We start from the raw sequence: 25,931 nt of genomic DNA, 5'->3' as shown, positions 1-25,931 counted from the left end.
CACAGTTGCGAGAATTTCAACCTTGCTAAATTAAGTGAGCAGATTCTACATATACAATTCCACAGTGCTTAGAACCCTGAAAGTCAGCTCTGGAGAGTAAAAGCAGCCATGTGGACTTCATTGGAAATAAACATGTGCCTAAGCTTCAAATTTATTTATTTACTTATATAACAGATTATACATGTACATACTGTTTTAAAAATTCTGAAAATAAGTAATCACATTTGCCTCTAATCAAATCAGTACATTTCACGGCATATAGATACCTTTTAAAAAGCATTAAGGGTCTATTCAAATATATACACAAGTTGGATTATAAAAACCACCAATGCAAAATAATTTTATTAATTCTCAGCAAATCTTAGAAGCAAATATACAGTATGTGTTTGTGCCTTTAAAAAAATGAAAAGAAAAATCTCCTCTTAATTACACATACATCCTAGGTCACAATAAATCTAAATAAAATTAACCTAATTTGGTTTGTGGGTAAGTGGCCCAATATAAAGTACTGTTGCTCTTCGACATCTGGTGATCTTCCAGGATCATACAACACAGATGTCATCTAAGGGCAAATAAGGAGGAAGAGGAAGTCACATTCCAAGGGCTGAGGCTTCTCAGGGCTGGAGAAATCATTAGTGGGACCAAGTTTCGAGGGACAGAAGTCAACCTGGGCCATCTGTCTGCTGAAAACCTCCTGGCTCTCACGCAGCATCCAGCCGCGGCCTGCACCATCTGCATGAGGCCTCAGTCCTTTCTTTCCTCACGGTAAGCACCACCCCTCTCTGTCTTCATTCAGTAAGCACCTGGGTAGCTGCATGGCTGGAATCTATGACGGCGTGTTCCCCCTTGTTGCATTTTCCAAGGGGCAATCAACAAGGGGCCCTCTTGCTCACCTCCCCAGTTCACAGAGAAACATCTGATACTGTGACTTTACAACAGCAGACACTTATGCTTCTGTATCCTTTAGGTACATATCCGCTGCCTGTTTTTACGTCACATATATACGCAAGTCTTTCCTGTTAGAAAAATTCAGCTAATTCCTTATGTAGGACTTACAAACAGGCCTAAGTTACGCAAATTCAATAAGCAGCCTCTAGCTTCTCTCCAGGTCCTTCATAACCAGGCCTGTGAAAATTCCCGGAAGGCCAGCAGGTGAAGGCCACAGCCATAACCCCTGCTTCCTAGAATAATGCAGCTTGGAACCCATTTCTAGGCTCCTGCCTGGGACCTGAGCCTCTGACCCAGGCCTCTGCAAATGTCCCTCTCCTCAAAACGCCTCACCATGAATACCCCCACATGTCCGAGGCCGAGGTAGAAAGTACAGCCACAGTGTAACCCATAAGCCAGTTCACTTCAGAGCCAAAATAGCCACGAATGTCTGACCTGCTGCTGCAGCTCTGGAGAACACACAGATCTTGGGAGCCTCAAAAGAGTTTCCTATTTCCATTCTTCTGACCCCTTAAAACACGACATTCAATTTACAACCAAAAGGATTAAGAGTATGGGACCAGAAAGAGCTAAATGATCCCAACGAAATGATTGCAACAAAGCCCTCCTTTGACATAGATGCAGGAGACGGTGAGGTTTCCAATGCCTGTTTTCAGATTTCCAATCACCACAGCTTCAGCTTCAAAGTAGGCCATCAGTGGCCGTAGCAACTTCACAGCTCTGTCTGATTCTCTATTTTAAACATGATTAAGTTGCATCGAAATGGTCCACAGCTCAGCAGGGCTGCGAGCCACCAGCTGCCAGCTACCTCTGCTTTCTAAGGCGATGTCAAAGCCACAAGAGAAACAATGGAGAGTTGGAGCAGTGAAACTTCAGCTGCCTAGCTTTGCACTCAGGGGTTCCCCATCTCGCAGGGCCGGTGGCTTGGACCCCATTCTGCCTTCTTCTCTCACTTGCCTACAGTAGATTCGCGGGCATTACTAGTACAAGAATCAGACTCACTTCTACTGTTTAACAATAAATGCTTTCAAAATCCTATACATGAGTTAGGGCCAAGAAAAATCAGAGGTAAAGCAATAATTTTATGTTGCAAAAATATTGCTAATATCTCTACCATAAAATTAATTGTACACTTATTGTACACATATATTGAGTCTAACACCTGGGTCAGAAGTACATTGTAATATCATTCTAATATGCAGCAGGACAGTTTTTTCTGGAGGGGGTGGTTAAAGTGGGGGTAGGAGCAGAAGGAGATTCCCCTAAGCTGAGCAAAGAGAAATATCTATTGAAGCATCATGGACTAACCTATCAAAGACAAATGCCATTAAGTCCAGGCGATTACCAGTGAGAGTTTGAATAAAATTGGCTGATCACTGTGTTTGTTGGTTTCCTGGCAAACTAAACACAATGCTCTGTGATTCACTTAGGAAGTATTTCGAAAGGAAAAAAAGTAGGCAAAAATAGTAGGTCCTAATTATCCAACGTCCAGATTATCTAAGAGAGCATTAAGGCCTCTCATTCTGTTTTTAATAAAGGAATAAGGCGCCTGTGCCATACATTTTCATGTGGCATTCAGTAATGACTTGACTGCACCATTCTAAACCAATTCCACTCTAACAAATACCTTTGCAAAGAAAATCTCTGGATAGTGAAACAATCTCCAAACCTAGCCAATTTACTGTTATAATCTTTTACATAAAAATTTCACTGTACTAGTTAACAGCAGGCAGACAACCACAGTTCTTTCTAACAGGCTCAATGACAGTAATAGCTGGCAACTTTAGAGCTTGGTTGCATACCATCATTCGCCCTGAGCGACCAGGTCCTTTGGAACCAGCACCAGAGTGAACAGAGGCCTGGAGTAGTCTTTCTTCACCTGCCAGTCCTTACTCTGCATACACCAAATCAAATCATTTGATGTTTCCAGTCAAATGACAATTTATTTGTATTTACATGGACCTCCACATGCAAATACTTCTGAGAGATTTACATATTACTGTAATCCCTCTAACACTGAGGGTTGCCTACTGACCTCTTTGTAGCCGCTTGCCTTCTAGACAAATAGTGCTGCATGCACTATACAACCTGAATCTTTTATTCTTTTTAGCAATACTTGAAAAATCTTCCCATTCCCTCTTGACTGGCGTTCAGCTTTAGGGGTGCAAGGGTTGGCAATAAAGAGTCTATTAGACTCCTAGCTTATCAACAGATACTATGAGATAATGCACTTTCCTATTTCCTTTCAAAATATGTTTTTAAGTTTATAAAATGTGCAACACGAAAGAAACGCGCAAAACCCATTAGACCAGGCCCACTGCTTAAACCCAGAGGTAAAACCCTCCCATTCCACAGGAGGTCTAACTCAAGTGCATACATAGAAGCTAATGAATGAGCACAGCAGAAATCAGAAAGCCCTGCTCTATAATCACTGCAAACCCCTGGGAAATCTCAGCTCACACCCACTGTCACTTCACATGGCAGGGAACCACATGAAAGAACGTCAAGCAGAAAACATCACTCCAAATGGGGTGCTTTTAACACTGTTGAATTAACTTATTAATGTGTTTCCTAATTTTCAAATAACTTCATGAAATTGAATACAATTTTGTTATTCTGTTGAAGTCAATAAAGCCATCAAGTTCTGGGATAATACAAATGAGCCATTCATTGTAACTAGGTAAATCTTGCTTAAAATGCCTTGGGTACAACATATTATGCTGTAGGTAGTGGGATGGTGGTGGGAGGACACAAAAGCTTCTGGAAGAACCATCACTCACTACGTGTAAGTCCTTCTCTCTGGCAGACATACTAAATAAACCCCTCTTCTGGAAGAAGGCCATTTTATTTCCTTTGAAAGTGAATTAGTGTTGTGTCTCAGAACTTTTCCATTAGGGCCACTTATTTATCAGCTGCTTCAGAGTTCCACCATACAAAAACACCCAATGACAACCAGAGTGGCCTGCCCTTTCCCAAAGGAGCAGCATAAAAATCCTTTGATGTAGGAAGAGAGAAGCTGGGTCCATGTACCAGTAGAAGAGAAATTTTAAGCATTATGTTGGTAACAAGGAATGACTGAAGCAAGTTCCTCTTCTAAATTCGAGACAAGGGCACCAAGTTTAGAAACTCAGGACCTAAAAGCAGGCATGACAGCTCAGGTGCAGAGTTCTTTTCCCTCACCCACCCCTTGCTTTTCTGTTCTCCTTGGTTGACAACCACCCACTGACCAGTCCACTAGCAACAGTCACCACGTCTGTCTTTTCTTAGGTCCAGCTGCCCCATCTTGCTGAGGCACGTCTGTGTGGCCTGTTTTCCTTTTCTTGATTGAGATCTTTCATTTCCACTGCTGATGTTTTAAGCTGTGAGAGCCCTTCTAACAGAATTATACAGAAATTGGACCTCCTATTTGTCTGATGGGCCTCAATTACAAAAAATAAGTTTGAAAGTTGGATTATGAAGCAACCTGAGTGCCCATCAATAGACGGTTAGATAAAGATATGGTACGTTTATAGAATTGAATATTGCGTGGCCATAAAAAAGAATGAAATCTTACCATTTGCAACAATATGGATGGATCTAGAGGATATTGTGCTGAGTGAAATAAGTCAGACAGAGAAAGACAAATACCATATGATTTCAGTTATACATGGAATCTAAAGAACCAAATAAATGAACAAACAAAACAGAAACAGACTCATAGACACAGAGAATAAACTGATGGTTACCAGATGGGAGGGGGATTGGGGGACTGGGGGAAAAGATGAAGAGATTAAGAAGTACAAATTGGTAGTTACAAAACATTCACAGGGATGTAAAGTGAAGCATAGGGAATATAGTCAATAATAATATTTTAATAACTACGTATGTATAGTGCCAGATGGATATTACTTATCGGGAAGATCACTTCGTAAATTATATAAATGTCTAACTACTATGCCATACACCTGAAACTAACATAAAACAATGCTGAATGTCAGCCATAATTGAAAAGTAAAAATACAATTCTTTGAGTTGATATTAACAAACTCACTCTAAACAACAATTCCTGTTTACCAAGATGTAATAAAAAGTCATGCATTTACTCGGGCTTAACATAACAGAAACAAAGAGAGTTTTTGGTACTTTCTTCCTTCATATACAAAGAGCCATATAAGTCTAAATATTAGATTTAAAGAATTCTAGAGTGGAAGGATCACGTATAGACCATTAAGTGCGGTCTTCTCATGTTTACACACAGGTAAACTGAAGCCTAGAAAAGGTAAGTGCCTGGCCCACAATCACAAAGCTGGCTCGTATCTGGGTTAGATTCCCAAGTGAAGAGAGTGAACACGGGGCACCTCAGACACAGTGAGATAACCCTTCCATGGAGAAGCGTGGCCTTACCTGCAACTGAGTTGGGCCGTGGCATTATTAGTGAGCTGGAGCTCTGAGAATAAGGGACTGGACCATCTCCAACTGAGGCTTCCGCTTTGGGCAGCACGCTCTCCGCTGACCCAGTGGGTTCCTCTTCTGCCACTGGGGAGCAATTATCTGCCCTGCGGTCATGAAGCACTCCCTTCTGCACCCCTAACCTTAGGCTTCCGTCCTTATTCCATTCCAAACTGGAGCCACTCCGGTCATCATTTTCGGATGAACTTGTAATTGTGGCTGAAATGAGAGACCAAAATACTTTGAAGGATGCCAGGCAAAGCTGGGGCTGTTGAGAGTTAAGACACACAGACACAAACACTCTCTCTCTCTCCCTCCCCATGATGAAGGGAACGTTTTCCAGTCCACCCAGATTTTTATCAAAGTATGTTTCATACCATGTATTTTGGTAAATTAGAAGAATGTTACTTATCAGGGGAAATAAACTGCTAAATCATGCTACAGGGGAGGAAAAAACTGTGTTAAGAAGATAATGAAAAAGCTATCTAAAACATAGCTTTTATCTGTAACAGTGTATCTGTATAATTTGGGGACGATGTAGCCTCTTTTTTAAACACAGATGAATTGCTCACAAAAGAATTCATATCTCATTAAATTCCTTTGGACCTTTTAATAATTCTTCCAAATTAACAACATTTCTGTAAGGCGGGGAGGGAAGCACAATGGTTAATGGAGAAAAGATGCAGGAGAAACATCTATAAAAACAAGAATACAATTATAAAGTCAAGCAGAGAACTTAATCTTTAGAATTAAACTTTATACCATCAGGTCAAAAGGATCCAGAGAGGCTGATTTGACTTATTCCTTTAGCAGCGTAGAATGGAAATCCTCTGTGGGAGTAGCACACAGAAAACACACACACACACACACACACACACACACACACACACACACACGAAGGATGCTTGACTGCAGAATTAAAATTTAACCTCTAAGAAAGAAAACCAGCGCAGAAGAACATGTAGGCAGAAGAGGAAGACTATGATGATGCCAAGTGGGAATATTCACCCCATCCAGCTTCTACAAACAGCCACTTCCAATTTAAAGGCACAGAGCCATATGCGATCCCCTTGCAAGCACAGGTCACCACGGACCCAATACTGGCTTGTGTCCTTGAGAAGAGGGGCCAGCCATGTCCTCTGATCCCTTTGTACTCCCTGCTTGGATCCTAGCAGCCTAGGCCCTTAACTATTAGACTGAAATGGGGGTGCACTGGGTCAGACTGCATCAGAACCCAGCTGCCTGGATTAAGCTGTCTCATCAACAGACCATGAGCAGGCTGGTGAATTAGCTCCAACAGAGTCTGTTATCCAAGATCAAAGTGTCCGAAGGGTTTTGTTTGGTTTATTTTTACAATGCTCTTTAAGGTTTAGAAGTAAAGACAAAACAATTTCTTCGTTGTGACCACAAGGAATTCTGTCACAGCTCTAAAACTGCCTTGGCGTCTGCTGCTCCACTGCCCCTCTTTCTATTTAAAAATCCCTCCTACACACTGAAGTCTCCCTCTTTAGAGTATCTATCATCAGCTGACCTCTTCCTTTTCTGAACAGCACAGCTCCTGGCACATACTAAGGATGCAATCAACATTTGCTTGCTCGGTGAATGAGCAAACGCACAAACTTCTATTCCAGTTATGGTCAGACACTGCATTTTAGCTCATTGGTATTGGTTAGGGATTGTTGGTACCATACCTCTAATCGAAGGGTAAGTTGATTTGGGACAGGCCTGTCACACCGTTTGGGTGTCTGTGATTAGTCCCAGCACCTCCAAGCATTCTATCAAGAGTATTAACACTCATCTCTCCATCTATTTGGAATCAGTCACAGCCTTCCTTCATTGTGTGTTTTTTTAATACACCACTCACAGGAGCATAAGTATAGCAAGAGTGACTCCTTCCATTCTAAAAATGCTGCTGGTGGCGGTAATAGCAGCAGCTAACACATACGGAAGTTTACCCTGTCAGGGACTGTGCTAAGTGCTTCACAGGAAGACTCTATTAATGAGAATACTGCTTATTAATCATAATTATTAATAGTAACCCTGTTAACAAATTATGATTGTGTCACAATAAGTCCAGTGTTTGGAACTCAGGATGTTTTCCTTGTAGACATGTTGCAATTAGTTAGGTTCCCAGGCTATCTCAATATCTAAGATTACAGGAAAGTTCCAGACTGGGGGTGGGGGTGATTTGTTTGGTTTTATAACTGTGGCTGTTTTATTTGCAGACACATGTCCTTAAGGTGAAACTAAACAGGAAATCAAAGTGGTGTGTTTCCTCAGTTGCTCTCCCTAAGTGCCACACACTTCAGAATCAAACCCACAAGGATCTGAGTCCTCGTTCAGACCTCTAGCAGTGGGAACAGAGACAAGGGACTTCCAACTTCCTGTTACAAGGAACAGCACCGGAAGCAGGACTTCAAGGTCCCAGGACACAGAGGAGGAGAGAAGGGACAGCGTGGTCATGTCTCCTGGGCTGCAGGGCTGCAGGCCAGTTCTCACAGTACAGCCACAGTGCCCAGGCCTGAGGAGTGGCACCACTCAGGTCCTGGCAGTGAGCGGAAGCAAAGTGGGTGGGGGAGGAAGGCCCCCAGCTGCAGGAACAATAGCTGAGATGGGAAGTCCCAGATGGAGTCGCCATTTCAAAAGCAGGATATTAGAAGTTTATAATATGTTTGTAAGTAGGAAACTCTCCCCCTGCCCTCCTAAGTTCAGCTGGGATACACATTCCACCGTCCACACTCACCAGGGCCCTGAGAGACGGGTAATGAGAAGCTCTGAAGCCAAGGACCCTCCCACAAAGATGCTCCACTAAGATTGCCCCACTTCACATTCTTCCTCCCTGGGATCCAATACCAGACCCACCTATATGGCTGGAAGCCCAGGCAGTGTACTTTCATCTCAGCTCAGGTACAATTAAGCCCTCAGGCAGATTCAGTGGGGCAGGTAAAGGCCCAACGAGTCCAGTTTCCCTGCACGACCTAAGCAGCATAGGAAATAGGGCAGCTCCACAGACTCCCAGAAAGAGAAAGCTGGTTCTTACAACGAACGACAGGCGATTCAAAAATCCTGTTTTCCTTCCAGGCTGACAGAAACCCAAGTTTCTAATTAAGTTAATCCAGTTACCTTCAAGTTAAAACACACACACACACACACACACACACACACACACACACATACATACACATGCATCTTAACTACAATGGCTTTAAAGAAACCAATCCTAAAAAGTATGTCGTTTGACATTTTCTGGAGACTGGATAATCTTAAAAGTGCCCTAACGACTCAAAAATGCTAACATTTTATTCCTTTAACCAGTATAGATGCCAGTTTTTGTCAATTAAGACTTGTCATCATCATTCATACGGGGCCTCAAACACTCTTCCAACATGTAGGGTTCTGTGAATGAGTTTTATCAGTCCTTAAGTGTTAGCAAGCTATGAGGCTAGGCTGTGCCACACGATGTAGTGCTGAATTAGGCTTGGTGCTCCTCACTGGTTCACATGGGCTACTTTTCACTCTCTGTATAATTTGACGATTCCTTTTAGCCAGGGACAGTGTGTTATCTTCTTGTGCAGTAATAGCACATTTAACCAGACATACTATACTAGCCCATGGTGCTACACTATTTCCGAAGCACTTTCAGAATATGTTAGGACACACACATGACCACCACAACCTCTCTCTCTCTCTCTCTCTCTCTCTCTCTCTCTCTCTCTCTCTCTCTCTGTCTCTCTCTCTCCCTCTCTCTGTCTCTCTCTCTCTCTGTCTCTCTCTCTCTCTGTCTCTCTGTCTCTCTCTCTCTCTCTCTCTCTCTCTCTCTCTCTCTCTCTCTCTCTCTCTCTCTCCCTCTGTCTCTCTCTCTCCCTCCCTTTCAATGGACTGTCAATACCAGTCCTTTTGATTGCACATGCAGTGGGTTTTAAAACTCTCTCTGCCTTGCAAAGTGTTCAACACGTAAAAGTTACTCTGTAATTATCTGTGGCTAAGAAATATTTTGCAGTTCCTGAAGTCGGCCTTGTTAAAAACAGCAGCCCCTGGGCAGGGGGCTAATTGAGAGAGGGCAGTCATGGGCTCATAGCAGCCAGAAGGCAGCCACCAGTTGGGGGCGGGGGTGTGGGAAGCAGAGAGATCCATCCACTCAGTCACCGAATGTGTTGCTATATAAGACTCTGCAATAAAAATATATTCCTTTTCCTTCCTGATTTTCCTTCACCCCTTCTTTGCCATTTGAAGGTTCTTTCTATGTTGAATACACACTTAAAATAGAATCAGGAAAAAAAAAATCAGTTTAAGTCCAAGGCCCAATAAGTACTTTGATGGGATCTAAATCAAGTTATAGGTTTAAAAGATCATCAAGAAGAAAATTAAACTGCCCACACCATTAGTTCAGAATTGTTTAGGCACTAAGGGCCATTGATAACAAATGTATGCCACATAGATAGAGCAGGATTCTTTCTGATCTGTAGAAAAGAGGTGAAAAATGCAAGGGGCTTGGGTTCAAACCTTGCTTCTCCCGTTTTGAGGACCCAGGGTGTGGATATGTCTCTCAGGGCCCAGTACTAGGAAAGGGTATATTTTTGTCTTTACATGACAAACGTCATCTGATGTATTTGATTATGTTTCTCTCTGTGTATTGGCTACTAGGAAACTTAAGAATAAAACTTTCTTCCCACTTATATAAGCATAGCGAAGAAAATCTTATGAGCCTAACTCCTGACTTCATGTTTTCTCTTGCTCTTATTTCCTTTCCCCAACTCACACCTTTTCTGAACAGAAAAATCTTGTTTTACTAAATATCTGTGAACATTTCAAATCCATTGGGGAGGAGTTAAATATAAATAAATAAATACCCTTAGGAAAACCCACAAGTGGCTACCGTGAATACCATAACAGTCTCACTACGCATGGGCTCTGTCCTAAACCTCTATCATATCTCAACTCACTGAGTGCTCACGGGAGCCCCGTGGATAGGAAAGCCCCAGAGCCCCTGCAGTCTCGCTGGGCTCCATAAGGGTGTTCTACGCTGTTCTGCTCATACCACGCTCTTAGTAGGAAAAAATGTGAGACTGTGCCCCCAATACATGTACGTATAAATTATGCACATGTACTTCTCTAACTGATTATAATATCAACCACACACAAAAATACACATTTGGAACGGATGAAAACAAACCGGAAGGTGACATTTTCTTCAAGCATTCCCTAACTGTCTTGTATGCTCCATTTCCAAAGCCTGGGCTCTCTCTCGAGAGCCTCTGTCCTTCCCTGGGTTGTGGAGAAAATCAGATACAAGGGCATATGTAAAGGGCCTCACAGCTCATCAGGACTCAAGAATAATTTTCCTTCCCCTACAACTGAAGAAAAATAAAGTAGCGCTAAAAAAATATAACAAACAGTTTTAAACTTCTATATTCAGCTTAATGGTTGACAGGAACAGTTTGAAAGTTAAAACACTAAACCAGGGAATTAAAGATCAAACAAGAAAGACACCTAATAGTTGCTTATAAAAGTGGGAGAAGAAAAGACACGAGTAAAAAAGGGAAAATGCAACTAATGCAGATATAACCTCCTCCTACCTGACCGAATAAAGATCACAGTTTTGGAAAGGGAAAGCAAAGACAGAATAAATGGGTAGGGAAAGATCAAAGAGACAAGTCAAGGAGGCAACACGCAAATACCCTGCTCCTACTGACTTGACAGCAGTGTTGCCCATCTCCTTTGCACTCACGCCACACAGGGTTCCGGCTGCCACCACATATTGCAGATTTCCCTGAGTGACAAAGGGAAAGATTGCACGGACAAAAACATCCTGAATGGAACCTCCTGACCAGAAATGCCAGACTGTGCTTCTCCCTCCACCCCACCCACAAACGAACAAGCCGCACAGGGAAAGGTGTCTGAGGCTCACCTGGGGTGACTGCTCGTAACTTCCTCAGCACAGCAAGAAAAGGGCTCCCGTGAAGGCACTCAGGCCAACTTGCCCTCCCCTGGAATGCTACAGGGAGGGTGGCCAGAGTTAGTTAGAAAGTCCAAGGGACTTTCTGGTTTCTTCTGCAACTTTCCATGGACAACAGCTCGGTGTTTTTGGCCAGGCCTGTGCAGTGCAGGGCTGCAGAGCCCCACTCCCCTTCTGTGCTTGCACCGGGCCCTGTGCTGAGGCTTGTGACAGACAGATCCCTGTACCAAATCTCCAGCTCAGGGCTCACCACGTTGCGCAAGGCGTGCTCTGCTATGACATGCAGCAAGGCCAGGGACCTGAGCCATGCATTCATAGCATAATTCTTCAGGCTTTTGATTGTGGAAACACCTAAAGGATCAGCTGGAGCAGGGTGGTGGGGGAGGGGAGGACAAACCCGCCGCCTCGCTCAGCCACATGGCCCTACAGCCTGACACAACAGGTACTACAGTCTCCAGAGCAAAGCCTGTGGATTTAAACCTGAGGGCACAGTGCTTAAAGCTTCCATAAGCTGTACACTGAAGATACAGACACTGCAGCTTCAGACATAGTCAAATGACGCCATGAAGTTCAGGAATCTTCCATAAAAGAGCGCAAGGCCCTATCAGTGGCTGGTATTATTATGCACCTACAACATATATTTTCCAACAGAGGTGGCAACCACTGCCATGTTTTAAACTCTTTTCAGCAATTTATTCAGTCAGGTCAAAAGAGTCTGTACATGCACAACTTGCCGAGATCCCCCATAGGACAAGAGACTATTCTTTGGTCTCACAGGTGGACAAGTTTTGAAATAGATTCCGGGCCTTATCTTCATTGTCCCTTGTCCCAGTACTGGGCAAACTTGCTCCCGGTACACAGTAGGTGCCAATAAATGCTTGTTACACTGACCGAACCACAGTCTGAATAAAAATAATAGCAGGTGCTTTCCTGACTCAAATCATCACTAAGGATTTCTTTCCCACATTAAGCAAATTACAGAATTCTATATGTAAAGGCAAATTTTCCTCCTTCAACTGAGATTTAAAAAGAAAGAAAGGAAGCATCTATAATTAAAGATGATTTTTTAAATTGCAGGCAATGTAATAAAATGGATATTAACACAGATTTGAAACACTAAACAGTTATTACTAAATTAATTTCAAAGCATTTCAATTTAGTAGCAAGCAGGGTAATACAGGTGGCAACAGAGCAGCATTAGTATAAAATCAAAAGGGCAGGATTTACAAGTTAAAAATGAAAATATAGTACAAGTTACTCCTCGTTGCATCCCACACTCTGCATCCGATCATCTCCCTTCTGACACAAAGTCCAGGAAATGAAAGGTCTAAAGCTAGCTCTGGAACCACTTTCATTTTACAAGCTAGGAGGGCATAGAAGAGACTCAGAAGATGAAAGTCAGCCCACAATAAGTTTTTTTTTAAATGTCCTCAGCAACTGAGCAGAAAAACACCAGTAGGATATACTTAAGCACCAGTAGGATATACTAACTCAAGTGTCCACTATTTCATTGTAAGTCACCTTTGCAGGAGAAATGTTTCTGTGGAGGAATTCCCCTGCCTAAATTTATACTTGCCTCTCAGCTTCAAAGTGAGAAGGATAAAAGCATGTGCAAGCCTCCCCTGCTCCCGCCCCCAGGGAAAGAGGAAAGGCAGCAGGAAGAGCCCAAGTGCTTGCTTTACCCTTTTCAAAGTCTAAGCATTAATCATCCTGAAAGCTACCTGGCCTGGTGGAATGTGGTGGCTCTGGTGCTGGGCAGCCTGGCAGGTAAATGACACACCCACTCTATGCAGGAGACACACCTAGTGGGGAAGATGTGACCACCGCCCCTCGGGATTCCCTCCCTTCCCCACCCCTCCCCTCCCTTCCTGGAGCTGTCTACCTCCAGCTCTCAAAAGGAAGCACGCTGCAAAACCATCTGGAGACCATAAACGTCAGCAGCTACACGCCGATAGTAGAAGAAGGGAACAGAAGGGATGACTGACTTTTGAGGGGTCTATTTCTCAGCCAGAATTTTTCTAATTGCTACCTGTAAGTCCTCCTCCTAGCCACATCTACTAACAGATGGGAAGGATTTATTCTTTTTTAAAATCTTGCTAGGAAAGCTGGGCTTTGTTTGTTTCTCCTCGTCTATTATCCATCTTCTTTCTTCCTAAATAGAGAAAAGCCCATTTCCTTGAAATAAATACCCACACACACATAAAATAATGACCATAATATAGATATAAATATTAAACAATATGTTTAAATCAAAAAGTACTTTAAAACCCACTATTTTCAGTGGTGTTTTTTTTTTTTTTTTTTTTTAAATAAGATTGGTTTTCACAGAGATTCCAAAGAAAACATACTTTTTTTCTAAGCTGGGACTAATACAGTTTACAATTTCCATTTGTAACAGCTGGAAGCAAGCTATATCAAGGGAGTATCACTAAGAAAAAATGTTTTCTCAGGGATGGAGGAAACACCTTTAAAAGCCACTTCTTCATAAAGTTTTCCTTTTCAAAGCAAGTAAATTGAAAAGCTACTATGTGGTGATTGGGTACAGCTGGGCTTCACATTTAAAGGGTTTTCACGTTGCAAATTTGAAAAATCAGACACTAACTTCTAGGTAATGCCAATGATTTCAATACGTAAAGACTAAGGAATTTTACTTTTTTTAAAAAAAAAAGATATTCATAGGGAATTCAGTTAATCCCATCCAGCTTAGACAGTATTTCTACATGACAGAATTATTATACTTCTAAAGACACTTACGTTGGCAGAACTTGGCCTCCTGAAATAGGATAACGTGGGACTCCCCTCTGTATAACAATAAAGTTGGACTAGGGGGTGGGGAGGGTTCTGTTAAGACTGGCCTCCACAGAGCAAGACTGGAAGGGGTCCAATAAATTCTTCAAATAGTCATTAGCCTGCCCTTTGTTCTACTAAGCAGTCCCTAAAAAGAAATTTTCTTCCCTTGCAATGTGTCAAAACCAGGGGAAACAGAACACAGGTAGGGCACCCATGGCCGTCCTGAGAAGGCTGTCTGGGCATCTGTGAATACAAGCTTCCCTGCAGGCCCTGCTGGGCAAAGATATTTAGATCAAATATAATCAGCACGATGGAAATCAGCTTAAATAGAAGGGGAAGTCTGGGAATGTTTAAGGATGGATTAGCACTGTTTGAAATGTCCCCTGAATGTCCTAAATAAACTGTTAATACTGTACATGGAACTCTGCCCTGAGCCCTGTAGGGGAGCCTGTTGTTCCCCGAAGCTTGTCCTGCCAGGGCAGCTGCGTGCACTTTATACCAGCCCGCCCCCAAACCTCTGCCACTGCAACCTCAGTTCTACAGGTTGATAAGTCGTCAACAACTTCAAATGGAAAATTAAACAGAAAGCTTCTTGCTCCCTTCTCCCAGCGCTAAGTACTTTGGGACACAGATCTGAGCCAGCCTATTTTACAAGCAGCTGCAAGGCCTTCCAAATCAGCAAGTCAAGGTATCTCACCTCCATCTCTGCCCACTAGGATCACTGTGTTCCTGGACTTCATCTTTTACTCTGTTAAACATTTAAGATGCCCCAAGGTCGTCATTCCCAGGCTACACCTTATAAAAACAAAGCATTGTTCTTCAGGGAGCAAAAGAAAACCCCACCCTCAGCAATCACAGAACCACAACTGAGTCACAGGTCCCTGCTCTCTGCAGAAGCAATGGAACCTGCACACCCTGTATTAATGCAGAAGGAAGTGCTTTCCCTCCTCTGGCCCCACCACTCCTGCCTCTTCAAAGAGCTGTGGCTACAGTCTGTCTGGAGAGGAAATACTTGCTTGCTTTCCTTCTCCTCCCTACCACACCTCCAATGTGTCCCTTGGCAACAGAGGCTAATTCTGCAGGTCACAGAAGGAGAGAGAACAGAGGGACGTTGTCACCAGCACAGTGTTTCCTTCTCAGCCACCTACGGTCTTCATCTCCTGCAAGAGATCAGCTAAAGCAACAAGAAGCACAAGCTCCAGAGGTTGGGGGTCTTCCACATCCTGATTCCGCCCACTCTTGTCTGCTGAGTTAAGGAAATATGTTGACTTTGGCCAAAAAAGGAAGGACAGCTTCAATGCTATGAAATGTGTCATTGAACTTTAAGGACAAGACACAGCTTAAAATACAGATGACAATCCGACTGAAAGATCTGATAATGCCAAGTTGGAATGAGAATCCTGGATAGCTTCTTTATAAACCAACTAAGTGTTCCCTCCTTCAACGAAACTTGATAGCAGCAACAATGTTCTTTCTTTAATGTCTCATTCCCCACACTATGCGAGGAGCCAGAATAATACAGACGAGACCCCTCTCAGTATAAAGACAAAAGTAAATAATAAAACAAGAATAAGTAAATTGAAGACAAATATTGAGGTGCTATGGAGAGCATATAATAAGGGGACTAACCAGTCTGGGATTAAGCAGAACTATACTACTATCAAGTACTATGTAACAGCCTCAATATTCCTCCAGCTCGATCTTTCACCACCATACAAAAAAGCAAACCAGCAACTTTTCTTTCCTCTCTTTAGGACAGTCTTTAAATTGCAGCACTGTATCTCAATGAGAGAGAGAGAGAGAGAAAAAAAGAGACAGCAAGAAAGAAGAATGAATGAATGTCTTTTTCTGTTATTGAAAATGTTCCAACTGTCAAAATAAGAAACTGACTTGGTTGTAGTAAGAAGCATGCAATGCCAATGCCAGAACACACAATGAAAAGCAAAAGTCTGTCAACAACAACCAATTGTAGCACTGGCCAACTCCTTGAAGGAAAATAAACTTCATGGAGGACAGGAAATCTCAGAAGAGTTAAGAATGCTATAAAGAAAGTCATCTGGCTATCACAGAATTAATACCAGAGATGTCATCAACGGTGGACAGCGCACAGAGGAACAGGGCATGAGATCAGAAGTAACACTGAAAAGTTAACTGGACGAGAACAAACAGCAGGTGGGGAAGCAGAGTGAGCTGAGGATGGGGAACTAGCCAGATAAGCTCACTGGAGAGGCTTAAGCTGAGTGAGGAGAATTTAAATTTGCCACCGAAACTTCAACCTACCATTTATATGAAATGTCCCACATCAGTGAATCTATAGAGACAGAAAGTAGATCAAGCAGGGCTGGAGGTGAGCGGGGAAATGGTGTATGACTTCTAATAGACACAGGGTTTCTTTTGGGGGTGATGAAAACGTTCTGAAATCAGATTGTGGTGATGGTTGTACAACTGTGAATGTACCAAAAATGGTGCAATGGTTTAAATGGGTGAATACAATATGATATGTGAATTGTATCTCAATAAAGCAATTAACGAAACAAAAACCCAGCAAAGCCTGATCAAGTGAGAACTGAGGAAAGAGGCCACCTTCCTTACACTGAGGGTCTCTCACAACGTGACGGTGAGGTCGGCGTCAGGATGCCCACAATCCAGTCCCAGGGATCACACAGATCTCCTGGGACAATCTCCAAAATACAAACTCGGTGAACCTGCAACCTAGTTTTGCCAAGTACTTGGAAGAAACTGCAGGTCACTGAAGAAAATAAGGAGCTCAAATGTCATTCCATTTGATTCCTATTAATGTGGAAGGAAGTGGGGTGCAGTCTGTAATAAAATGTAAAATATCCTTCAAGGACATGTGCATAACTCAGCAAAAAGGAAGGATTTGGAATGTTCAGCAGGGCGCCGCCGATGTTAGACAGCAGTGTGATCTCAGCAGAGGAGACCCCGAACAACCTGTCCAGGGATCCCACATGTCTGTTATCTGAAAGGCGCCAAGCTGGAGACCTGAGACACACAGACACCCAGGCCCACCTGCAGAAACGTCAATGCAGTCTGTCTGGAATGGGATATAAAAATAAGGGCTCTGAAATTCCCTGGATCGGTCTAATGTGCACCCAGGACTAGGAGCTACTGAACTAATCAGGATCCTTCATTTTACAGAGGAAAGAAGTGTGCAGAGGACTCAGTTAAAGGTTGCTCCAGTCAGCTCGCTAAGCAGCCTAAGAATCAGGAGTAGAATCTGTGTCTCCTGACCCTCAATTCAGGACAACCACCCCGACTGTGTGGGTGAGGGAGGCACAGAGTGGGCATCCTTAGAAAATCCTGGCCTCAAAACCGTAGTCAGATCCCATCATAAGAAACTGAAGAACGAACACCTGAAAATAAACGTGGACGTAAGTGACCTTGAGATTGGGCTGGGAAGACTTGACAATATTACAGGGATTTCACTGCCCTGTTATGTGTCTTGGTGGGACCCGATCCCCAATAAATGCAATTCATTGTTGAGGGGGCCATTTCGTAACATTTGTAATGTCACCGGCCAGATCTGATCTGGAAATTTTTTAACCAAATGAGTCTAGTGTTATAAAACAGACACTGAGGAGTGTAAAAGCCGATGATGCTTCCTTCTCTCGGCTGTGCACACAGGCGGTGCTGTCTGCAAAGCACAGGGCGGGCGCTGGTGGACCGACCTTCACAGACCACGCTAAACCCTCTTAAGAAGTGCCCGGTGAATGAACACTCTGGCTGACGTGCACTGAGCCATTACATTACCGAGCAGTGTGCTTCTTACCTATAATTCCACTGTCCTTGCTTTCCAGGGTGGAACTAGGGCTGCTAACGGTCTCACAGGGACTTTTGTTGGCTGCCGTCTTGCTGACACAGCTATTCAAGGTTGAGCACGGGCTATCGGTGCTAGGAGATGCGGTGCTGCTTGTTAGTGTGGAGCAAGGACTGATACCTTGGCTCAGAGCTGTGCACTGTAAGACGAACGGAAGGAGGCATTAGCAGGGCTCACACCGGACGCTTCTGCACATTCTTTTGTTTTTGAGGCTAGAACAATCAAACGGAAAACAGGAAAGCCGAAAACAGTTTTTAACGCTCTGGAGCTTCATACCTATATGGGCTCCCAAATTTTAAAGGAGAAACGCCCTTGTTCTGTTTCCCTCCCTGGTGATTTTTCTTTTTTTATGGAAAAGGGCAGTCTTAGAAATAATTTAGTAGGAACGCACATTTGTAACACAGAAATGGCAAGCAGGCCGACTTCCTTTCATTTCAAGTCTGCAGAAGACAAATGGGTTCTTTGACCTCTGTACGGAAAATCTGGGGACTCTGTTTTTGTAATGTTTCACACGCGCTGCAACCTGATTCATTTGCTGAAGATTTATGGGCTCTGGGATCAGGGGAAGGAGGCTGGTGGTCACTGCAATCTCAATCGAGGCATGACACCCTTGCAGAGACCCCTGCAGGGGGACGAAGCTCTGGCCCCTCATTGCTATTCAAACGGACATCTCATCTCCAAGTGGCAGGCTGCTGTTCCCTAGGATGAGGACTGCTCTCTGGCAGATGAACCATTTGATCTCATCTCATTTTGTCTCTGCCTCATCTCCTATAAATCTTTTCCTCACCCCACTGACCCTCCAAAATCTCAACCGCTGAAAAAGCACAGGAAAGCATATACCAAAGCAGCCAGATGAGAAGAATGGTGCTATAAAGATAAAAGTAGTATTATTACTAAGGAATTCTCTCAGCCACTTTGATTCATTTAACCACTTCTCTCCGGGTGGTGCCCGGAAGGTTAATGTGGACACTTTCTTAAGTTCTGCGTCCTCCTGCTTCTCTCCACCTCCCCACTGCAAAAACCCACAACAATTGGAATAAGTGTCAATACACAACAGCCCAAACTCATTTGCCGGAATGAACAATGGCTTTCCCTCCCAAGGAGGGGTGGACGATAAGATGTTTATCCCTTGGTTCATCCTCTGAGCAGGTACGAAATGCAGAGTTGTCCTCGGGCATTACCATGGTTTCATTTTTTCCTTCAATGGTTATGTGTGTGGCACTTGGGATCCCTTCTCCCAGTAAAAATCCCAGCCTTGTCAACAGTTCTTGAGCTGCCGGCGAACAGCTCGGTTCATTATCGGCCTTTGCTTCTGGAACAAAGAAAGAAAACAATGAAGATGCTCCTTTGGGGAGTTTCAGTATCGCATCTGGAGGAGTTGGCACCACAGCTGCTTGTCTGGTGCTTTCGTGTATTTTTATAAAATGCGCAAAGTTTGACACTGCTGCCTGTCCTCTAGCAATACATTCTAATTAAGAGGCTGTGACAGGTTAGGAAACTAGTAAAAGAGAAAGTCCCAACGCAAAGGGTGAAATACTTGACCTGAATCAGAAGAGCACGGTGTCACTATCTGACAGTGAGTCCTATGTCCCTGTCATGTGAAAAACGGGTACTTCAGACAGCAAAAGTAGCAAAAGGCCTGCCCTACCCTGCATCGTCCTCTTAACAAGTGCAGTGTGGCCAATGCCCACAAGAGGCTGAAATCAACTAAAACCCAAGAGGCATGCTGACAGAGGCCCAGGCTCCTTAGATGTTGGGGCAAAACTGAAATGTAAGCTCTCATTACACAGACAGGGGCATGACTACTTTGGTGGAAACGTGTTCTGCATACTCCAGGGCAATGAAAGACAACCAGGATTCCAACTCAAGGGCCAATCATCAGGAGCCCACATTGAAATGATTTTTAAATCCCAGTGAAATGTATCCTAAGAGACAGGACCCAGGAATAAATATACCGTGTTGTCCATTCGGAGGTGTGGACAAATCGGGCTGTGTTCTTAGTGTACTCCCCTGGAATGCTGGAAGCACCTTTTACCTGAAGGTCACAGGCATGCTTGGAAGCCCTTCCTTTCTCTGGTCTCTCTATGGCTGGTCATCTGGCTTGTTGCACTGAAGAGAACTTCACTGTTGGACTTGATTTAAACGTTGAACTGCAGGTTAACCTTGTATGCAAAAGCCTAAGGGTACGTACTTAACTATGGTTGAAAAAACGATATTCACATTATTCTAACACCTATCTTACATTTTACAATCAGCATCCATCAGGGAATGAAATAAATTGTAAGACAAATGGTGCTTCCAGAAGTTAGAACGTAAGAACAATACGCAACCTGTAACATAGTCACTCATGTTAATGTTTTGTTCTTTTTTTTGTTCAATTGTCTAGGTACCTAGATCCATTCATTCATGAACAAATTTTCCCTACATTTGTAAATCTGCAGATAATAGATACTGGTCTTAGAAAAATACAATGAGGAAAGACCAACAAAAATAGCAATGTTACCTCTGAGCTACACAATCACCACCAAAGCTCAATGCTAACTTTGCCTTTTTGTAAGGAACCACAAAAATCAAAATAAGCAGTGCAGAGCAGACCATCTGTGTGACTCTCATTCACACATCAGCTTTGCTGAGTCATACTCCCAAGATGGCAGCTACAAGGAAAACGAGGCAGCTGTATCTTCAAGGAAGGAAAAGCACCCTACCCCTTGCTTGTTCTCAAAAGCTCCCAATGTTTGGGGTGGGAAGAAGAGCTGTTCACCAGTGTGGATATTTTTTAGTTGCTCCAGAAAACTGTAGGCGTGAAATAACCAAGGCCTGATTGTCTGGGTTGAGCGAGCCCTGACGTTTCTGGATCACTTGAGTTAAACTCATAACATGAAGGGGCAGTGGCTTCAAACCAACAGGGATAAGGGAGCCACCCCAGGGTGGATCAACCACACCCTCAGAGCCACTCTACAGAAGATTCCTTCCCACCACAGATCTCCAACCGCATTTTGTTTCTCAAGGTACATGGGCATATGGGTAAGGAAGGCAGGAACCAAACCAGATCGACACAACCCAGGCACACCCAAGGGCTGAACCACTTCAGAACAGAACCGCCTCCCTCGCCCCAAGGCTCAGGCACAGCAGCCGCTTTATCTTCGATGGCAGCTGGACCAGAGGGAGAGAACAGGATGCAGATGAAAGGGGAGGACGTGGGTGAGGGGGCAGAACTCAGCAATCTCTTTACTCCACGCCCCTCTTTCCTTCCAAAACAATCTCTACACTGCTACCCAGTTGTGACTGTGCCCCAGAATGTCTAGCTTCTAGTTCAACCTGAAACACTCTGGGGAAACAGCCAGAAACTACTCCCAGTTGGCAGCTGCGGTGGAAGCAGAAAGAGCAGCTGCACAAGTTTGGCTGTCACAAAATTTACCCTGAAGACAAACAAGGCCATAGCTTGTGGCTCACTTGGGGTTTGCTCCAAGACCCTGTGTCGTGTGTAGGTGCTACAGGGGGTGGGGATGCCCGGCAGAGTCACTGCTGCCTCCAACTGCATCTGATGACAGACACTCCAGATTGTCAAGGTTTTAAACACACACACACACACACACACACACACACACAGACAACTAGTCATCCAACCCAACCCCGTCCCCAACTCAAATAAGTTGGTGAGCAGTGGCGACTCCAGGTTGAATGTCTGAATTGACATGAGACTCCCAAATTCATGATTAACTTGTTCTCTTAACTGTGCAGCCTGGACTTTGCTGCTACCAAAGTTCCAAAACCCTACTGAGGTTCAGGATGAACGAACAGACATTCTTTATTTCCGTTTATGCATCCATGAAGCCACTGTAATTTTATTTCGTCCATTAAGTTCCAACTGTCTTTTCGTATTATTCTCTCTTCTCAAATGTCATCCTAGTGACCTTCCCCTCAAAAGCCCCCTTCAGTCTGAATTCCTTAACCCATGTCAAGACGTCTGCATCTTTCCCTCCCTAACGCAGAGAACCTTCTCTCACTGAACTTTTCATTCTGGCAGAAGGACACCTCGGTGAAGTGTGACACTGACAGTTTAGAAGAGATGAGGAGCCTGGGAACTCACCCTGATACACTTGACTGGGAAATGGAAATGGATTTCTACTTCCATAGTTGATCACGAATATTGAGATTTCAACAGTCAGATAGGATTTTCTTTAAGCGAATTCTTACTCCACAATGACCGCCAAACCAATAATCCATTGGGACACCTTAAAGGGAGATTCTATTCTCATTTGTGTAGTTAATATTAAATAACTCGTTAATAATGGGTGTACCCTACCCAATACCAGCGGGATAAGGGCTGGAGAGAAAGACCTCATCTTTTAGTAACAACTTCACATCCCACGGATTTAAATATCCAAAGAATTTATGATGGCTGTATTCGGAGTGGAGAGAGTAATGGCTTCACTCCCTAGGAATCCATTAGGCACATGGAGAGTGATATTCCTCCCAATAACTTTTCAAGGAATCATGCATATCACACCATTGTGGAATAACCACTGGAGAAAGGCAAAGGGAATTTCTTGGTCACTTCCCGTCTCTCCCTTTTTGAGCTCTTCACACCTGTTGGGCCATGTTTGGGGCATGCACATTCGGATGCAGCCCATACACTGAGCAGCTCCCCAGTTACCATCATCCTACTTCATTCCTATTTGTGCCCTTTATAATCATCCCCTCACCCCTCCCGACAGAACAAAGGACTTGTGCACGCTAACTCTATTTCTGGACCCTTTCCTCTGCCCTCTACCTATGTATGACTTTCTGTCCTCATTAGGAAAGTGGCCATAATCCACTTCTTATAGGTTGTGAGGCTCAAAAAAATGTGGAAAACACCTTATAAGCCACACACCTTTGAGGTAAGATGCTATATCAAAGTTGGTCATTATTTTCACCAACTTTAACAACAAGAGCCCATTTTTCCCCCCCACTGGTTTCATGGATTCAATCTATATTCAATATGTTTCTGTTTCTCTTACCTAAAAGAAATAGTTTTCTGTTTATAATTTTTCTGCCTTCAATAACTTTCTGAATTTACTATTCCTTCAAGACAACAAAGTCCCTCCCTTTACCGGTTATCAAACTATTACAACTTGGCACACACTGCTTTCCTGTCCCATCTAATCATTCCCTCCTCTTAAAACCGGACTCCATTAAAACCATGGCTGTCCCTGGAGAGAACCAATGGTTATTCCATCACGAGAAGCCTTGTCTTCACTCTCATCCTCTTCAAACTCTACAGAGCACTGGGCACTGTACACAACGTCTGGTCATTTGCTAGCTATGTGACCTTGATAACTGGACGTAATGGCAGTTTCCAAGACAGTACTTCTGAATCAAGTTTGTTAAGCGAGACGTGGCCTTGACTAATATTAAATCCCTTTCTCTGCCTCTACCTGTCCATGGCCTGCTGCTTGCCTAACTTCTTGTTTATAAGCATTTTCCTGTTTCTTTCTGGCTGTTCCTCCTCCTAAGCCATCACCATACTCTCCTCCTCGGATCTCCAAAAATAGTATTTACAGAGGAACATCTACCTATGAACCTGCTCTGGTTCTGTCAATAATTGATTTCTAGTCGGTAATACAAAAACGAAGTTAACATACAAGTCATTTTTAAGCTTTTCATCTCATTCAGTTCGTACTGAAATTGTCAACAAATCTTACCATTTCTTCTTTCAAAATGTGTCCTGAGTTAGCCTTTTTCTCTTCAGTAATACGGCCACTTATCTCTAAGTCCTCATCCCTTCAAGTCTAGAGATTCTGGGTTAATTTTCTCATGTTTTTATTTTTCTCCCTCTCTTCTTTTCATTACGTTAAGGCAGTGGTTCTCAAACTTTTTGGTCTCAGGCTTCAGTCTTAAAAATTGCGGACTCCAAAGAGCTTTCACTTATGTGGGTTATGTCTGTTGATACTTATCATGTTAGAAATTAAAAATAGGAATTTAAAAATGTATGTTAATACGTTTTAAGTTAATAAAACTTATACATGTTAAATAACATTTTAAATAAAAAACATCTATATTTTCAATTTTAAAAGTTAAGAAGGGCATTGTTTTACATTCTTGTAAATCTCTTTTTAATGTTTGATTTAATAGAAGACAGTGGGTTCTCATGTCTCTTTCTGCATTCAATCTACTATGGTATGTTTTTTTTGGTTGCAGTGTGTCAAGAATTGTGGCCTCAGACAGATATGTATTAATAGCTGGGAAAGAAAGGAACCTTTTCAGTTAATTACAGATAATCTTTGATACTGCACCAAAACTTGACAAGTAGCTATTTTTTAAAGGTTAGTTCCAATGTTGGACTCTGAATCCATATTAATGAACTTTTTGTACTCTGTTATAGTAAAATCCAATGGTCTATTTTATACTTCAAATGGATTTTTACCCATGCAAGATTTTGTAACATCATGCTTTGGGTCGTTTCAAAAGTACTGGTCTTGTAGATCTTGCAAATGTTGACACATTCTATTATACAATACCAAAATATCACATTCATTAATATCACCACAGATCTCAATTAAAAAGTCCTGGGAAGCCATCAAGCTCAATGTGACAGATGCAAATTCCCAAAAATCTAATTTTCACTTGAAAGGTCAAATTTCATCATTGGCAACTAATCTTGTCAGGTTTTTTTTTTTTTCTTTTAATTGAAGCGACATGTTCCTTTTGTTCCTGTTTGAGAAAATTTGTGTCAAATACCCAATTCCAAAATAACTGTGGCTTGTCAGTAATTCTTACAAGTAAAAATGATATTCCATTAAAAAAAAATGGCTAGCTCAGAATGCAATGTAAACCACCACACAAGTGCTTTTCCTGCAGACAACCATCATCTTTCAGCATAATGCAGAAGTGCTTTTGTGGACTTCCCATTTCCTCAACACAGAATATTAAAAAGATGAGTACTCAAGGGTAAAGATTTTTAAAGCATTCATTATTTTCAGTGCTTTGTCAAGGACATACTTCAGTGAATTATTATTTTTGGTGCAAGTCAGTGGTGGTGAAAAATACCACGTGTGACCCGAAAATAGCAGGTACCCCTACCTTTGTGTGTGCTGGGGCATCAGAAGTTTTACCAATGACTGCTTTTACACCATCAGTGCAAATGTCAATGCAAGAGAAATAGAAATACCTTCTTAGTGTTATTACGAACAGAGCTTTGATCTCATGGACCCCTGACAGTGACTTGAGGATGTCTAGATGTCCACAGCCCACACTTTGAGAACCTCTGCTTTAAGTGTCCACTTGTATTAAATTATCTTTTCTTAAAAACAAATGAAGAAGCCACAGTCTTACACACTCCTCACCCTAGTGACTGATCTCTTATCTTCCCTTCCCTTCCCAGCAACTTGGGGTAAAAAGGGATCCATCTTCAACAATTCCGTTTCCTTATCGCCTACCTACAACTTAAACTCATTCACCCTGAACTCTCCTGAAACTGCCCTGTTAGGCACAGGAATTTGGGTGCGTGTTTTTTTTAAAAAAATAGTCTATTCCCTCTTCTGATATTCCTGTGGACTTTGACCTTGCAAATACTCTGTCCTGAAAGGGGGAAAGTGGCAACTGTCATAAAAGACACACAGGGAAAAATCCATGGTTCCGGGATATTGCATGGTCTTGTCGGTTCTCTTCCTACTGCTTCACTGGTGCTTCTTCGACCTTATTCATAGCTCATGAATAAAATACCAAAGCTTTGCAGTTCTTTTCTCTCAGTGACCTTGTCCCTAGTCTAAGACACTGAGTCTCATCATGTTCCCGCTCAGCAAATGGTTGCCTGGTCGATATCCTGAGCTCTTTCTTGAGTCCCAGTGTGATTTTCCAACTGTTTATTGGACACTGTTGCCTAGATGATCCACCAGCATCTCAAACTCAACATGCCTGAAACTGAACTCAAACGAAAATGGACAGTTCCCGCTCCTCCAATGACCTCTTAATGTATTCTCAAAGCCT

At 42.9% G+C, this 25,931-nt stretch overlaps 1 protein-coding gene across 16 annotated transcripts in view; it reads right to left on the bottom strand.

The window, feature by feature from the left end:
• Positions 1-25,931, bottom strand: part of TANC1 (tetratricopeptide repeat, ankyrin repeat and coiled-coil containing 1) — a 218,548-nt gene that overhangs the window by 55,977 nt on the left and 136,640 nt on the right. For 8 of the 16 annotated variants that reach the window (XM_019727214.3, XM_088794246.1, XM_088794245.1 and 5 more), the window contains 3 exons: positions 19,142-19,272; positions 17,913-18,099; positions 5,332-5,595 (listed from right to left, as the gene is read on the bottom strand). In XM_019727214.3, the coding sequence (XP_019582773.3) occupies positions 5,332-5,595; positions 17,913-18,099; positions 19,142-19,272 (582 nt within the window). Of the gene's footprint in view, positions 1-5,331; positions 5,596-11,284; positions 11,493-17,912; positions 18,100-19,141; positions 19,273-25,931 lie in introns of those variants that run through there. The other 8 variants (XM_074336833.2, XM_074336836.2, XM_074336846.2 and 5 more) reach the window with 4 other exon arrangements.

Source organism: Rhinolophus sinicus, chromosome 17 (genome assembly GCF_057876585.1).
Source record: "Rhinolophus sinicus isolate RSI-liver-muscle chromosome 17, RSI-T2T, whole genome shotgun sequence".
Taxonomy (NCBI): Eukaryota; Metazoa; Chordata; class Mammalia; order Chiroptera; family Rhinolophidae; genus Rhinolophus; species Rhinolophus sinicus.
This window is presented reverse-complemented; position numbering and strand designations above follow the sequence as displayed.